Here is a 17100-nt window from a genome sequence, read left to right on the forward strand (position 1 = left end):
TTATATGACATGGAATGTTACCGCGCGGCGAAAGTACGGTGACCGCGCGGCGGCCGCGCGCTCAGCCACGCCACTGCGAACCTGAACCATTTCCAGTTGAACGTACAGTTGAAATTAATTTGAGTAACTAACTGCGCGGTGGCCGCGCGGCCGCCACGCGATCGAGCGCGCAGCCACCGCGCAGTTAGTTACTCAAAATTAATTTCAACTTTACGTCCTTGTGAATAAAACATAAATTTGCTATAACTGAACAGCCACCGCGCGGTCACCGCGCGGCGACCGCGCTCGTCGTCTAACTGCAGCCTAAGGCTCGTTATATCTCAAAAACGGTAGCACTCAGAAAAAAAGTATTGATACCTTTTTTTGTAGAGAATTTTGAGATCTACAATTTTGGTCAGAAATATTTTTTTGATAAAACTTACCGTTTACGAGAAATTAGCGAAAAACTCATATTTTTGAACTTTGAACTTGAATAGATTTTTTTGCTAGTACCGGAATGTTTATTTCTATCATGTTTTAAATAATTTTTCTAACTATCAGCTATATGGTAATGTAACTTTACTCCTTTTTTGGTTTTATTTGACCGGGTTATGAGTTATGACTGACAAAAATAAATCACAGACGACGACCAGACTTTCGTTATTTTATAAAAGTTGAAATTTTCTCTGTATATGTTTCCTATACAGATCAGAACGATCAGCGTCTATCAAGTTTGGGTTGTGGTTACTTTGGCAGGTAACAGGTAGTAAAGCTGTATGAAATAGTACCTAACTTTCATTATAGCATATAAGCTAAATTTTATATACAGGTGTCCCACTGTTGGTATACTAATAAGCTCAAAGGAGGTTATAGTTTTGAATACGCTGAGTACTTAAAAAATACTTATAAAATTCCAGACGCATTTTTTTTTAAAAGATGAAGTCTTAAAACTATGTGTGCACTGTACACCCATTACAAGCAACCCGCCCAGCTTTGCCCGTGAGCTATCGTTTAAGACTGTTTTCATAGATAAAATGCTCACATTAGCGAAGCTATTTATGCCGGTTGCGCGAAGCCAGAGAAGAAAAAATGGATTTTCAGGAAAAGTTTAGCAAAAAAATTTTGACGAAATTTTGTGGTTTAAGTATTTTTTTCGTGATCAGTGTATGCAAAACTACAAGTCCCTTCGCGCTTAGTATACCAATAGTGGGACACCCTGTATAATATTATGCTTAGATTACAAAATAAAGTACAGATGGAGCATGACAACCGCCCGTCGCCCTTGTCAAAGAAAATACGAAATCAAAAACAAATACGTCGCTGCCGGCTGCACCAGTGCTATAGCGCATATAGTGTCATGCAATACGTCAAAAAGTGTTTGCAATTTTAGTCAAAAAATGCCGTCTTGTGATAATAAAACGCTGTAAAATTTGTTCCCGAAAACAAAAAAAAAAGATAAAACATCGTTTCACAGGTTTTCTGTAGATTATTTGTCTGATTTATTTCTTACGAATAATAATTTTACAGATATGAAGGAATACAAAACTTCAACGTATGTTGCCAGTATTTTGAAAATGAATTTGCCATTTTTATTGGTAAAACGGTAAAATGGTTAAAAGATCTTCAGGGTAATGCTGTTGGATTTTTCGATCGTGAATGTGATTATTTGTATAGTGCACTAAAGGTTCATGATAATTATTAGATTATTTTAATAAGCATAATACATTATTTTGTTACTTTTATAAAGCTTAAAAACGTCATAGTCGTTTTCGCTAGCAATTTAATTTATGTGAACTCCATGATGGATATGATGAAAATAAAATGTCCCGTATTCTCGACTAAAAACTACCGCTATTCGTATTCATATATTATGAAAAATAAAAAATAATATAATTATTATAGTTAATATTGAAACTTTTTTTTATGTAATTTATTTAATAAAAAATTGAATACAATTATTTTGTCCATATATAACTTTAGTAGGCAGGTACTTTATGTAATAAAAGAATTTAAATAAAAATTAAAACTTGACTTCTCATTTATGTATATAGCCTACGTCACTACCGCCACTAACATAATAATTCAGATCATTGCAATGAAACCTCACCACTCAAAATCGGTCCAACGGTTTATACGGCAGGGCGTGTCAAAGAAATATTATACATACATACATAAACTCGAAAATATAACCCTCTTTTTTCCGTAGTCGGGGAAAAATTTGGGAAATTTTTCAATATCTGGCAACATTACACGCACACAGAAGCACCGTGTACGTACAGTGCAGCGGTGAAATGACAGCACACATAGCTTTATTGAAAATGACGATAAATAATTATTCGGTTTAGTTCGGCAACGCTCCATCTGTCTTTTATTTTGTAATCTAAGATATTATGTTACTTGGGGACGTATAAATAATGTTACCTCAAGAGCCGGACAGTTTTCATGGTTTTTACTGTGGTTTTTACATTTCCATTTGCCATTATGAATTCAAAAAGGTTTCAATTCTTTGTAGGAATACTTCTTAGTGTTCATAAAAGTATTACGGGATAATTATTCATCTATACATAGGTATAATAAATCTGTAGAAGGGTCAATTCTGTACATTGAAAATATTAAAAAAATAAATAGCAGGGGGTGTTACTGGATCGATACCAAACCCAAATATGTGATTAAAAAAATTTTTGTCTGTCTGTCTGTCTGTATGTGAAGACATCACGTGAAAACTACCGGTTCGATTTCGATGAAACTTGGTATAATTATACCTTATTATCCTGGGCGTAAAATAGGATACTTTTTATCCTGGAAAAATACGTAGAAAAAAAAAATAATCTTAATTTTTCAGTTTTATCCATAGACGTTGTTCCGTAGAACCGCGAACACACGTTGCGTATTATTATAGGCCTAGCCGTATTTGGGTCCAATAGATATTTATAAGATATCATTTTCAGAATTACTCAAAATGGAGAAAATATAAACCATCCACGCGAAGACCGACATCCGCGCGGACGGTGTCGCGGGCGGAAGCTAGTCTATACATATAATTAAATCGTAGGAAAGTCGAAACTGTACATTTAATATTTTTTTAAAGAATACTTGGGGCGTGATTCACAATATATACCAAAGCCAAAAATATAGTTTTTAGAATTTTTGTGTTTATCTGTATGTATGTCCGGGCTAATCTCAAAAAGTAGCAGATTTACTTCAAATTTGGTACAGAGATAGCTTGAGACCTGAGGAAGGACAAAGTATAGATATAGGACACGGGAACGGGAACTATGCGGGTTTTTCTTTGACTGCGCGGGTGAAGCCGTGGGCGGAGAGCTAGTACCTACTACTGAATAATTTACACTTTTTTAAGTCTTAATAATAGAGTACTAAGTTAGAACCGATGGTTACTCGATCCAATTGTATCATCGTGATCATCATTAAAAATAAATAATCTAACTTAAAATAAAACAAGGAAGATGAAGGAAAAAAATAACTTCGTTTCATAAATTTTATTGATCGTTCGATTCTATCAATAACACATAGATACACTTAAATAAATTGTCTAATAAGTTAGGTGGCGGCGACAACGAGGCTAGCCCACGACGAGTAGGCCCTCGTCGTTGAAGGTGTGCGGCGGCACCTCGAGGTTGAGCGGCGCCGGGCCCTTGCGGATGCGGCCCGACGCGTCGTAGTGCGAGCCGTGGCACGGGCAGTAGTAGCCGCCGAAGTCGCCCGCGTTGGCGATGGGCACGCAGCCCAGGTGCGTGCACACGCCGATCACCACGAGCCACTCGGGCTGCGTGGTGCGCGCATCGTCCGCCTCGGGGTCGCGCAGCTCCTGCAGCGGCACCGCCTTCTCCGTCGCGATCTCCTTGGCCGTCCTGCGAGCGTACACACACAGCGTTACTTTGCGTCCGCGACCTCGCTCGCGTCGACTATCCGAATGAAAAATTGCTCACCTGTGACGAATGAAAAGAGGTTTTCCGCGCCATTTGAACGTGACGGATTTGCCTTCGGGGATCTCGGCGAGTTTGATTTCGATCTTAGCCAAGGCCAAGACGTCGGCTGCGGCCGCCATCGAAGACACGAATTGCGTCACTACAGACTTGGCGGCGTAAGCTCCGGCCACGCTACCCGCTGAAAATTATATAAAGAATCTATAATATTATGATGATTATCTATGATTATTTCAAATTAGAGGCGTTACTTTTATCTGGGCCTAGCTGTGTCCCGCGGTTTCACATGCGTAATTGAGTTTTTGCTTTTAATCCTTATGTTCCTGTGGGAATATCAGAATAGAAAGTAGCCTTAGTTATTGCTACATCAGCTACTTGTCAGTGAATGACCCGTCAAGATCGGTCCAGCCGTTAGTCGGATCGGGCCGGAACAAACAGACAGACAGACCAAAAACTAAAAAAAATATATATTTGGTACATGTACCGTGTTTATATTCATACGCATTTAGTAGCGTTAAAGCGATTATTTTAATATTAAAAACAGACGCTCCAATTTTAATTAATGGTAGTGTACAGATTAGTCTATTAATAGGGGAGCCCAAGTGGGGCATTACAGATATTTAAAAATTAAAATACAACAGTAAAACCAGAGCAGTTTGTATTGGTGAGTGCGCTCAGAGAACCCGATAGAAAATGAAAAAATCCACCATTCCTTATGGTTGCGCTCAAAGCGTCAGATTAGCGACTTATGATCCTCCCCCCCCCCCCTCCACACACACATTTTAATTTGACATGCTCAAGTAATATTACTTCAATGTTTGATCCTTTATTCATAGCCACGAGACCACCATTTAAATTGTCCGAGTAATATATTATATTTTATTTTTGAATATTGTGATACCTATTGTAAATGGAAGAATAATAGCTCATTTTGATAAAAAATAAAAGCATTTCATTATTTTTTTTTATTTTTCATTAAAAATGTTAATTTTTCTCATCGAGGTGGAAACCTTGGATAGTAAGAATCTTCATTTCTTGTCAGAAAACTATAAATTTTGACTAAACTTGGCCATTTTTTTTTTACAAAAAATTAATTATAAATGATCAGTGTTGTCAGCATTTATATTATTTTACCGACAACCTCGGTAATTTTACTTAAAATTAAATATGAATGTCTTAACTCTTAGTGCGGCATGAGATCCTGTGTTCTTTGGAAGTGTTCGTACAGTTGTTAAGCCATAGTTAAATTTGGCGGTTAAGGAATATTAGAATTAAGATTAGAATGCCACAATTTGGACGAATTAACCCGGAAATTGAGAGTAGCAGAAGAAACCATTAAAAATAATAAAAAGGCATTCAGATTTTTAAAAGACAACTTCTTCCGGTGATGTCGCACTTGCATTGACCACCCCTGTTAGGTCATTTTAAAAATTTCTTGTAATTCAACACCTTTTATTTGGTTTTACTTGTAATTTACTTTATTAATCATGTAAATTAAAAATTAGCACTTACCACATTTAGATTTCAATTTTTCGATTGAAGCCTTGTGAATAATAAAATGAAATTGTCAGGGTAGCTATCTGATAGATAGAGCAAGTTTTTAAAAGCCAAAGGGTATTTTTTTGTGGTTTTATTTTTACGGGCCCTTGAAGTTGTGAACATACTGGGTAATTTTATCTTTCTTGGCATTAAATTCTTTTTTTTTATTCCATTCAAAGATCTAACGATAGTAAATGTTACCATACTGAATTGGCCTGTCTTTCAGCTTAGTACACAAAAAAATTAAAAATTTACCGCAATAATTCACGTCACCATAAATCAAAATCTAATCGTACTTAGCGTAGGTGAAAAATTGAAAAAACGTCATAACTCCGAAAATACGACAAATCGCATCACACATGGGGGTGATTCGGATAGCCCTTTAGATCCTCTACCTCCCAGCTTCAGTATATCACTACTTTTTGGGACAACCTGTATAATGTATATTTCACCAACTTCCTTGCAGTTATTATTTATATATTTGATAATATTTTAACAGGTATGTATTATGTTATCACTATATTCACAAAAACATCTGTTTTTCATTATTTATCAAATAGAGAAAATTGTGATAGATTTTGTGTTTGTTGGATTTGTCTCTAATTGGCTTAGAGTAAGCGTGCGACTTTGTAAGAATCTTCAGATGTATGTTTATAACTCTTTCGCATGAAAACCCTTGAACAAATTTTTATATTTCAGTGCTGTAGGTTACAGACACCCAGTATACCCAGAGAACACATAAGCTATAGAATCTATATACTTATTTTTATGTGCAGGTTTGTCACGGGTAAACTATGTGGCACAGCTTGTCATTATTATTTTATTAATATTTATTATGTACTATTTTTGTAGTTCATAATTTTAGGTGTGTCAATGTTTAATGCAAATTATGCAAAATAGATTTTCTTCATACATTTGATTAATGGGAATTTCAATGGTATGTAGGCCTATAATAACAATAATTAAGCTGGTAGATTGATCCAATGCAGTAATAGTATAGACAAAATCACAATTTGTACTCTGAAAAAATATTCTGATCCACTTCTTCAAACACTTGGTAATTATTGGGAAGGGAGACTGATGTAGAAGACGGTTTTAGGACTGATTTGATAATTACATGCATTTGATAATGCAACACAAAATGGATTTGCTTACCTCCAGCGATGAGATATGTGAACGATTGACGGCCATCAATATGCTTTTCAGCCTTGACTGTCGGGTCCAGGGTCTCTTTACGGCGATATGCCGAGAAGTCGGGGATGGAGACATCCGAATGCGCAAATCGAACTTGGGTTGGCACTGAAATTGACATGTGTTATGTAACAATATTTTAAACCAATTTAGTTTGTAAAGATAATATTAGTTATATTTAATTAGACTCACATTTATTACTTTGTTTTACTTTCAAGCTCTGAATCGGTAAAGAACCATGCAAAGATTGCACGGTAGAAGTGTTGGGCAAAGCTTGGGCGACCAATTTGTCAGCAGGAGTTGCGACTGCTACTACGGGCTTGAGTCCATTCGTGAGGACATTGGATGTAGCTTTGAAATAGGGGGCCAAATGTCCAGCGCGAACTACCGAAGTCATTTTGGTTTGAAAAGATATACGCAATAAAAATTGCTTTCGATCTTTACGTAAAGATGGGAAAGATCTCCAAGGTTGAAGTTACAAATTACAATGCGATATCTAACTGTCAATGTCAATTGTCATTAATTGTCATTGTTATTATATTATGTCATACATGACAAATTTAAGTCTCAGCTTGGATTCTTCCATTTTTGATTTAATTTAATTTAATTATGAAAAATTTCAACCACATTTTAACTAAAGGGAAATTTTATAGAGATATCCAACGCTCAATTCCACGTAAGCCCTGGTTCTTCCGTTCGGTTAATATAGACAAGCCTACTGTTTCCACCATTTGCCGCCTCCGTTTAGGTCACAATACCACTCCTATTCATTTATTTAAAATTCATGTTCGTGACCATTCTCTCTGTGAGTGTGGTATAGACGAAGGAAGACTTAATGATCATTTATTCTTTGTTTGCCCAAAGCTCCGTATCTCACTTCTGGATATCCTCCCCCCAGATGTTCCCTTCCCTTTTTTTTTATAGTGGGGAAATCTAGATAGAATAGATACCCACGGCCCCCGGGGATAGGCTTGCCAGGTGTTTGGCTTTAGCCGGACATGTTAGGCTTTTTGCAGTCGCGTCCGGCCAAATATGTACGTGTTTGGCCTGTCCGGCTTTTGTCAGGCTTTTTGTCAGAGTGGCGATTCGTACGACGATGGGCGGACGAGCGCCCGACCCGAACGGACAAGGGCGAGCGGAGAGCAAACTATCTTCCGGCCGGCAAATATAACTAGATTTTGTTATTTTTTAAAGATTTTAAATTGTTCTATAAATACCTACTATAAAGTAAATTCTTACCAGTAGCCGTAAAATTAATATTATCTTTTTGTTACTTTCCAGAAGAATGATTATTTTTATTTGTTTTATTATATTTTTTAGTTTATAGTATTAAGAATGCCAAAAGAGAGCTATATTCATTTGTTTTTTAGTTTTAATAATATTTAATTATCTACAAAAGACTGATGATCCATTTGTAAGTAAAACTGTAATAGTGTAACTTAATAAACATTTCAAATTCGTAAACGAGTTTTTTTATTATAAATATTATGTCCATCTTTTAATAAATATCGAATATCCTCACTTTTCACCACGTATAAATACTTTTTTCAACAGCCCAGCTGTAAAAACATTATGTTTGGCAATAAAAAAAACATGTCCGGCTTTTAGGCTAAAATGTCCGGCCTTATATAGTGCGCAGTCCGGCCTTTGCATTTTATGGCCTGGCAACCCTACCCGGGGAAGAAGCCGTGGGTTATGTCAATTTTTACCGACTAAAACCCCACTGTGTTCCGTCGAGCCGCTTTAATGATGGGGCCGCGGGTATTGGTTGGAATTCTTCAGCGAAGATGTTCCCCTCCCTACTAAATTTAAGAAAGAAATAAAGAATTTAGAAAGAAGAATTTTAAGTGTTTTCTTTGTCTAGTCCCTACCTCATTTGTCAATATCCTATCATTAATTATCAATTTTAACAATCTAAAATTTTGAACTCCATCTAAGTACCTATATCTATTATAATATGATCAAACGAACTTCTAGAAGGAAGTTCAATCATTATTATATGAATAGCTCCATTCGAAGATTTTTTCAAATGTCGTTTTTTAAGGTAAAAACGCCAGAACTATTTCTAAAAAGTATCAGGAACTGTAGAACTCAACTGCACGCGATAAGAACTCACGTTTTTTTTTGATCCGCTAAAAATTATCTAGTACGGGAAGTTGGCAGATCATTTTTTCAAATGTCGTTTTTTAAGGTAAAAATGCCAGAACTATTTCTAAAAAGTATCAGGAACTGTAGAACTCAACTGCACGCGATAAGAACTCACATTTTTTTTTTGATCCGCTAAAAATTATAGTAGTAGTAATTTGGCAGATCATTTTTTCAAATGTCGTTTTTTAAGGTAAAAACGCCAGAACTATTTTTAAAAAGTATCAGGAACTATAGAACTTAACTGCACGCGATAAGAACTCACATTATTTTTTTGATCTCCTAAAAATGATCTGCTACGGGAAGTTGGCAGATCATTTTTTCAAATGTCGTTTTTTAAAGTAAAAACGCCAGAACTATTTCTAAAAAGTATCAGGAACTGTAGAACTCAACTGCACGCGATAAGAACTCACATTTTTTTTTGATCTGCTAAAAATGCTCTGCTAAGTTCACTAACGTTAATATCTACCCCAAAATCCATGAAAATGACACCCATGACGAAAAGATGTAAAATTTTCGTCGGCTCCATCTTGGATTTTAGTTTTGACCTCTTATTGGTTAATAGCTACCCCAAAAACCATGAAAATGACACCCGTGACGAAAAGATGAAAAATTTTCATCGGTGCCATCTTAGATTTTAGTTTTGACCTCATATTGGTTAATAGCTACCCCAAAAACCTATAATAATAATATAATAACCTTTAACTTACGTTATAACTAACCTAACTTTGACATTAACCTAACCTAAACTAACCTAACTTTGACATTAACCTAACCTAACCTAACCTAACTTTGACATTAATCTAATCTAAACTAACCTAACTTTGACATTAACCTTTTTTTTTTTTTTTTTTTTTTTTTTTTTTTCCAAGTGGGGAAATCTTGCCTAAGATACCCACGGCTCCCGGGGAAGGAGCCGTGGGTTATGACATTAACCTAACCTAAACTAACCTAACTTTGACATTAACCTAACCTAAACTAACCTAACTTTGACATTAATCTAATCTAAACTAACGTAACTTTGACATTGACCTAACCTAAACTAAGCTAACTTTGACATTAACCTAACCTGAACTAACCTAACTATTACAGAAACCTAATCTAACCTAACCTAACTTTTATATAAACCTAACCCAAACTAACCTAACCTTTTTTTTTTTTTAACGTGAGGAAATTCTCATGAATACCGGCTGCTTCGGGGGCAGCAGCACGGTTATGTCAGACTCATACTGACTAAAACCTCACGGTGGCCTACTTCCGCGCAAGTAAAGAGGGGATCCCGGGATCTCCGGTGGGAACGCTCACGGTACCCCTCGCAAACTAACCTAACCTAACCTAACCTAACTTTTGTAGAAACCTAACCAAAATTAACCTAACTATTATAGAAACCTCACCTACACTAACCTAACTTTTTCAGCAACCTAACCTAGTAATTAATAAAAACATTACAATAAAAATACAATTGAAACAGTACGGCACAACAATAAAACTTAACCCGGTTAGGTTAGGTTAGGTTTGTTGTTTTTGTTCATTACACCCGTGACCTACTTAGCTTTTTCTTCCAAGATACGTTATAAGAAGTTATAAGCTTTGTGAAGGAAGGTGAATGAGGTATTTAAGCACTCAGTTCAATAGAAAAAAGGTGGGGGGAAAGGGGGAAAGTACAGTTTTGGCGGAAGAAAGTTCTGTTTGTAGGTTAAAAAACTCTTTTGTGTCTAACTTCGCCAATTTAGCTCCGATTTCCCCGGAACAAAAACCTAGGGCTTTGTTTTGATAAGACGCGTCTATTTACACTATTATCTTTTCACCATACAATGAGTAAAGGGGGATTGCCACCGCCCGACTTACCAAAAATTGTTTGTTTTTCTTGATTTATGGGTCCTAAAAATCCGAAAATTTGCACAAACACTCTTCTCACTAGCACACACAACACTGCAATTCCAGTTCGCAAAGTCCCCGATATAAATCGGGACTTTCCAGCGACGTCGTAATTTTTGTTTATATCGTGAAAATTTCTTTTGGCTATAACTTTCCACTGTCTGGTCCGATTTTAAATCCGTTTTCGTGTCCGTATTCTGCGTTTTAGCGCGCATCCATTGGTATATAACACTAATGTGTAAGTTGGAAAAATACCACTTTTCTAAAAAATATAGTTAAGAGCGATGCGATTTAGCTGTTTACGGGTCGCGTTCGGGCAAATGACTGGGTTAGGTTAGGTTAGGTTTTTTTTTTTTTTTTTTTTTTATAAAAAAGCACCCGCCATCTCAGGGTGTTGTGTGCTTTTCTCTGGAATATAGTCCAGAGGTGTATTTTATTCTTTTAATCAAATAAATACCAAACAGCTTTTTATTCACATTAGGCCTAAATTAATACAATTTAAAATAAAAAAAAAATACAAGTTAACAATTTACTATAACATTTCCAAATTAATAATAAAATACTAAAATTAAATATTATTACATTTAAAAACTTACATTATTAATACATTGCAATGAGAATAATAAAAACGGGATAAAATAAATGAATACAAATAAAGTTTAAAATACAAATTAATAATTTACAATGAAATTTCCAAGATAATAATAAAATACTAAAATTAAATATTACATTTTAAAAACTTACATCAATTTAAAACATTACAATGAAAATAATAAAACAATACGGCACAACACTTATAAAACTTAACCCTAATATCACAGTAGCTTATCACAATTTCGTTTGTTCACCACCCTCACAATTTGTTGGCAAAATTCTAAAAACTCGTTTCTCGTCTTGTCCCCCAGGTTAGGTTAGGTTAGGTTAGGTTAGGTTAGGTTAGGTTAGGTTAGGTTAGGTTAGGTTAGGTTAGGTTAGGTTAGGTTAGGTTAGGTTAGGTTAGGTTAGGTTAGGTTAGGTTAGGTTAGGTTAGGTTAGGTTAGGTTAGGTTAGGTTAGGTTAGGTTAGGTTAGGTTAGGTTAGGTTAGGTTAGGTTAGGTTAGGTTAGGTTAGGTTAGGTTAGGTTAGGTTAGGTTAGGTTAGGTTAGGTTAGGTTAGGTTAGGTTAGGTTAGGTTAGGTTAGGTTAGGTTAGGTTAGGTTAGGTTAGGTTAGGTTAGGTTAGGTTAGGTTAGGTTAGGTTAGGTTAGGTTAGGTTAGGTTAGGTTAGGTTAGGTTAGGTTAGGTTAGGTTAGGTTAGGTTAGGTTAGGTTAGGTTAGGTTAGGTTAGGTTAGGTTAGGTTAGGTTAGGTTAGGTTAGGTTAGGTTAGGTTAGGTTAGGTTAGGTTAGGTTAGGTTAGGTTAGGTTAGGTTAGGTTAGGTTAGGTTAGGTTAGGTTAGGTTAGGTTAGGTTAGGTTAGGTTAGGTTAGGTTAGGTTAGGTTAGGTTAGGTTAGGTTAGGTTAGGTTAGGTTAGGCTAGGTTAGGTTAGGTTAGGTTAGGTTAGGTTAGGTTAGGCTAGGTTAGGTTAGGTTAGGTTAGGTTAGGTTAGGTTAGGTTAGGTTAGGTTAGGTTAGGTTAGGTTAGGTTAGGTTAGGTTAGGTTAGGTTAGGTTAGGTTAGGTTAGGTTAGGTTAGGTTAGGTTAGGTTAGGTTAGGTTAGGTTAGGTTAGGTTAGGTTAGGTTAGGTTAGGTTAGGTTAGGTTAGGTTAGGTTAGGTTAGGTTAGGTTAGGTTAGGTTAGGTTAGGTTAGGTTAGGTTAGGTTAGGTTAGGTTAGGTTAGGTTAGGTTAGGTTAGGTTAGGTTAGGTTAGGTTAGGTTAGGTTAGGTTAGGTTAGGTTAGGTTAGGTTAGGTTAGGTTAGGTTAGGTTAGGTTAGGTTAGGTTAGGTTAGGTTAGGTTAGGTTAGGTTAGGTTAGGTTAGGTTAGGTTAGGTTAGGTTAGGTTAGGTTAGGTTAGGTTAGGTTAGGTTAGGTTAGGTTAGGTTAGGTTAGGTTAGGTTAGGTTAGGTTAGGTTAGGTTAGGTTAGGTTAGGTTAGGTTAGGTTAGGCTAGGTTAGGTTAGGTTAGGTTAGGTTAGGTTAGGTTAGGTTAGGTTAGGTTAGGTTAGGTTAGGTTAGGTTAGGTTAGGTTAGGTTAGGTTAGGTTAGGTTAGGTTAGGTTAGGTTAGGTTAGGTTAGGTTAGGTTAGGTTAGGTTAGGTTAGGTTAGGTTAGGTTAGGTTAGGTTAGGTTAGGTTAGGTTAGGTTAGGTTAGGTTAGGTTAGGTTAGGTTAGGTTAGGTTAGGTTAGGTTAGGTTAGGTTAGGTTAGGTTAGGTTAGGTTAGGTTAGGTTAGGTTAGGTTAGGTTAGGTTAGGTTAGGTTAGGTTAGGTTAGGTTAGGTTAGGTTAGGTTAGGTTAGGTTAGGTTAGGTTAGGTTAGGTTAGGTTAGGTTAGGTTAGGTTAGGTTAGGTTAGGTTAGGTTAGGTTAGGTTAGGTTAGGTTAGGTTAGGTTAGGTTAGGTTAGGTTAGGTTAGGTTAGGTTAGGTTAGGTTAGGTTAGGTTAGGTTAGGTTAGGTTAGGTTAGGTTAGGTTAGGTTAGGTTAGGTTAGGTTAGGTTAGGTTAGGTTAGGTTAGGTTAGGTTAGGTTAGGTTAGGTTAGGTTAGGTTAGGTTAGGTTAGGTTAGGTTAGGTTAGGTTAGGTTAGGTTAGGTTAGGTTAGGTTAGGTTAGGTTAGGTTAGGTTAGGTTAGGTTAGGTTAGGTTAGGTTAGGTTAGGTTAGGTTAGGTTAGGTTAGGTTAGGTTAGGTTAGGTTAGGTTAGGTTAGGTTAGGTTAGGTTAGGTTAGGTTAGGTTAGGTTAGGTTAGGTTAGGTTAGGTTAGGTTAGGTTAGGTTAGGTTAGGTTAGGTTAGGTTAGGTTAGGTTAGGTTAGGTTAGGTTAGGTTAGGTTAGGTTAGGTTAGGTTAGGTTAGGTTAGGTTAGGTTAGGTTAGGTTAGGTTAGGTTAGGTTAGGTTAGGTTAGGTTAGGTTAGGTTAGGTTAGGTTAGGTTAGGTTAGGTTAGGTTAGGTTAGGTTAGGTTAGGTTAGGTTAGGTTAGGTTAGGTTAGGTTAGGTTAGGTTAGGTTAGGTTAGGTTAGGTTAGGTTAGGTTAGGTTAGGTTAGGTTAGGTTAGGTTAGGTTAGGTTAGGTTAGGTTAGGTTAGGTTAGGTTAGGTTAGGTTAGGTTAGGTTAGGTTAGGTTAGGTTAGGTTAGGTTAGGTTAGGTTAGGTTAGGTTAGGTTAGGTTAGGTTAGGTTAGGTTAGGTTAGGTTAGGTTAGGTTAGGTTAGGTTAGGTTAGGTTAGGTTAGGTTAGGTTAGGTTAGGTTAGGTTAGGTTAGGTTAGGTTAGGTTAGGTTAGGTTAGGTTAGGTTAGGTTAGGTTAGGTTAGGTTAGGTTAGGTTAGGTTAGGTTAGGTTAGGTTAGGTTAGGTTAGGTTAGGTTAGGTTAGGTTAGGTTAGGTTAGGTTAGGTTAGGTTAGGTTAGGTTAGGTTAGGTTAGGTTAGGTTAGGTTAGGTTAGGTTAGGTTAGGTTAGGTTAGGTTAGGTTAGGTTAGGTTAGGTTAGGTTAGGTTAGGTTAGGTTAGGTTAGGTTAGGTTAGGTTAGGTTAGGTTAGGTTAGGTTAGGTTAGGTTAGGTTAGGTTAGGTTAGGTTAGGTTAGGTTAGGTTAGGTTAGGTTAGGTTAGGTTAGGTTAGGTTAGGTTAGGTTAGGTTAGGTTAGGTTAGGTTAGGTTAGGTTAGGTTAGGTTAGGTTAGGTTAGGTTAGGTTAGGTTAGGTTAGGTTAGGTTAGGTTAGGTTAGGTTAGGTTAGGTTAGGTTAGGTTAGGTTAGGTTAGGTTAGGTTAGGTTAGGTTAGGTTAGGTTAGGTTAGGTTAGGTTAGGTTAGGTTAGGTTAGGTTAGGTTAGGTTAGGTTAGGTTAGGTTAGGTTAGGTTAGGTTAGGTTAGGTTAGGTTAGGTTAGGTTAGGTTAGGTTAGGTTAGGTTAGGTTAGGTTAGGTTAGGTTAGGTTAGGTTAGGTTAGGTTAGGTTAGGTTAGGTTAGGTTAGGTTAGGTTAGGTTAGGTTAGGTTAGGTTAGGTTAGGTTAGGTTAGGTTAGGTTAGGTTAGGTTAGGTTAGGTTAGGTTAGGTTAGGTTAGGTTAGGTTAGGTTAGGTTAGGTTAGGTTCCCGTGTGGAGTTTCTGGTCTCCCATCGGGCGCGTCCCCAGGTGGCGGATAGGGGGAGGCCCCCCAGATATGGGGGGTACCGGTGGTCTTGCCGGCGCGGACCAAAATCAGCGTGGAGGAACTCGAGGGCTACCACGTCCTCGTTGCAATCTCTGCTTTGCAGAGAAACTGCTGGGTTCGTATTCGGACAGTGCTGCTTTTGCGGCGTGGTATGGCAACCAGTGGTTGCGGACGTTTTAGTCCTACTGGACGACGGGCTGCTCTGCAGCGATGGATGGCGATTGTAACAATCGCGGCGCGGCGGGCTGGGCGGCAGGTCTTCTGTCGCCTGGTTAGGGGCTTCGACCTCCCGTCGGGCAACCTGTTATCCGTCGTAGTGTTGTTGTCACGTCTAGCAGCTACGACGGCCCAGGAGGCTTGCCTTAATCGGCTGGCCTGAGAGGAAGGACACCTCATCAAAAAACCCTCAAATCCGCGTTGTAGTCCAGCGGCGTGGATTTCCTGTCCTTCTTGGACAGTTTGGCTCGGGAGAGCGTGAGCTTTTAGCTGTGTACACCCATGGATACCGCCCGACCTCCATGGTGTAAAAGGGTTATCCGGGTGCAGGGGGCACCGCCCGGATGGACGTTTTATATCCCCCATACTCGTGGGAACAAAAATGTCCTTTAACTCCGAACCGATCAACGACGACTCTAGCAAAAACACAATTATGGACACCGAAAACTTTTATGATTTGGAAGATACTGACGGAAGTATTTCTCCGGCACGTGTCGAAACAAGGCGGGGCAGGGCTGTGCTGCTTTCGAGCTCCAGCTCTGTCAACAGCATTGTAGAAATGGATTGCAAAGACAGGCTGTGGCGGAAGCGGACGCTGGACACCAGTTGTTCTGGTTCCGACACAGAAGATGGAACTGGGGGTCTTGTATCCTCATTTATTAAGACTTCCTCAAAAAGAGGGAAGGGCCGCCCATCGGGTTCAAGCGCCACGCGGCGCGAGGCCACATTTGATTTGACGAGGGTGCGTAAGATGGAGTTGGAGGCGCAGGCCGAGAAGGAGGTTTCTGAGTGCGCCGAGCGCATTGAAGTGGCGCGAGCTAGCGCTCCGCTCCCACCCATACCAGTAAAGTCGAGCACGTCCGAGGCTCTCAGTCGCCGCATTGCCGAGGACCTGGCTACAATTGAGAAGGTGTTGACCAAGTCATCAAATCTCAAGGGCACCTTCAAAAAGGCCTTGAAATTGGCCCACGATGACATTGGGCAGTCAGTAGCACAATTAGAGAAACACACTGTCTCTGAGGAGACGAGATTGCTGCAGGCAGCCAATTCCCGCCTACAGGCGGAGCTCGACTCCCTGAAAAGGGAGCTCCAAGAGGTGAAGGCCTCTCAGGGCTCGTCGCTGCCTGCTCAGCCCCAAGATTCGGACTCCGATCTGGTTGCTGTCATCTTGCGCCAGGTCGGTGCAATGATCAACGCGAGATTTGAGGCTCTAGAGGAGCGTCTGCTACCGGCCAAGCGCATAAGACCTCCGCTGGCGGCGGATAGCAGGAAAGCGGCGAAGGCGGCTGAACAAGCGATGGTCGATGACCTCGCCCCGCCCCCTCCATCAAAGGCGAGGACATATGCAGGTGTTGCGGCGTCATCGCAACCGGGTAGATCGGTGTCTGGGCCCGCAATTAAGAAAACCGCGAAGCAGACGGCGGTCCCAACTTTGGAGATCGAGGCAACCTCGAAGAAGAGGAAAAAGAAATTGGCGAAGGGGAAGGAAAGGGTCCCCGTGCAGCCTGTTCCGGCGGGTTCAAAGCCCCTCAGAAAAGATACGCTGGCCACGTCATCCGGCCCCCCGCAGCAGCCGTCAAAGGACGGAGAGTGGACTGTGGTCGGAAAGCGAGGAAAAGGAAATAAGGGGAAAGGGAAGAAGCCTGCGGCTAAGTCCTGCAAGAAGAAGTCGCGAAAGCTCCACGCTCCGAATTCCTCGGCTGTCGTCCTTACCCTGCAGCCGAGTGCGAAGGAGCGTGGCGTAACCTACGCCGGTGTTTTGACGGAGGCGCGGCGTGGAATAGACCTCGCCGAAATTGGCATCAGGGCAATGCGTTTTAAGCGCGCTGTCACTGGTGCCAGGATACTAGAGATCCCCGGTGCTTCCAGCACCAAGGAAGCGGACTCCCTTGCCGCCAAATTGCGGGAGGTCCTCGGTGAGGATAACGTTAAGGTGTCCA

The 17100-nt window shown here is 39.2% G+C and overlaps 1 protein-coding gene across 1 annotated transcript; it reads right to left on the reverse strand.

Moving 5' to 3' along the window:
* Nucleotides 1-3461: 3461 nt before the first annotated feature.
* Nucleotides 3462-7149, reverse strand: LOC123706319 (cytochrome b-c1 complex subunit Rieske, mitochondrial-like). Its single transcript, XM_045655524.1, has 4 exons — nt 6846-7149; nt 6618-6761; nt 3927-4104; nt 3462-3848 (listed from the first exon to the last, which is right to left on the reverse strand). Exons 1-4 carry the CDS (start codon nt 7048-7050, stop codon nt 3560-3562), a joined length of 816 nt encoding a protein of 271 aa, XP_045511480.1. The 5' UTR covers nt 7051-7149; the 3' UTR covers nt 3462-3559.
* Nucleotides 7150-17100: the final 9951 nt, after the last annotated feature.

The sequence above is a fragment of the Colias croceus genome, chromosome 3 (genome assembly GCF_905220415.1).
Source record: "Colias croceus chromosome 3, ilColCroc2.1".
NCBI classification, from domain to species: domain Eukaryota; kingdom Metazoa; phylum Arthropoda; class Insecta; order Lepidoptera; family Pieridae; genus Colias; species Colias croceus.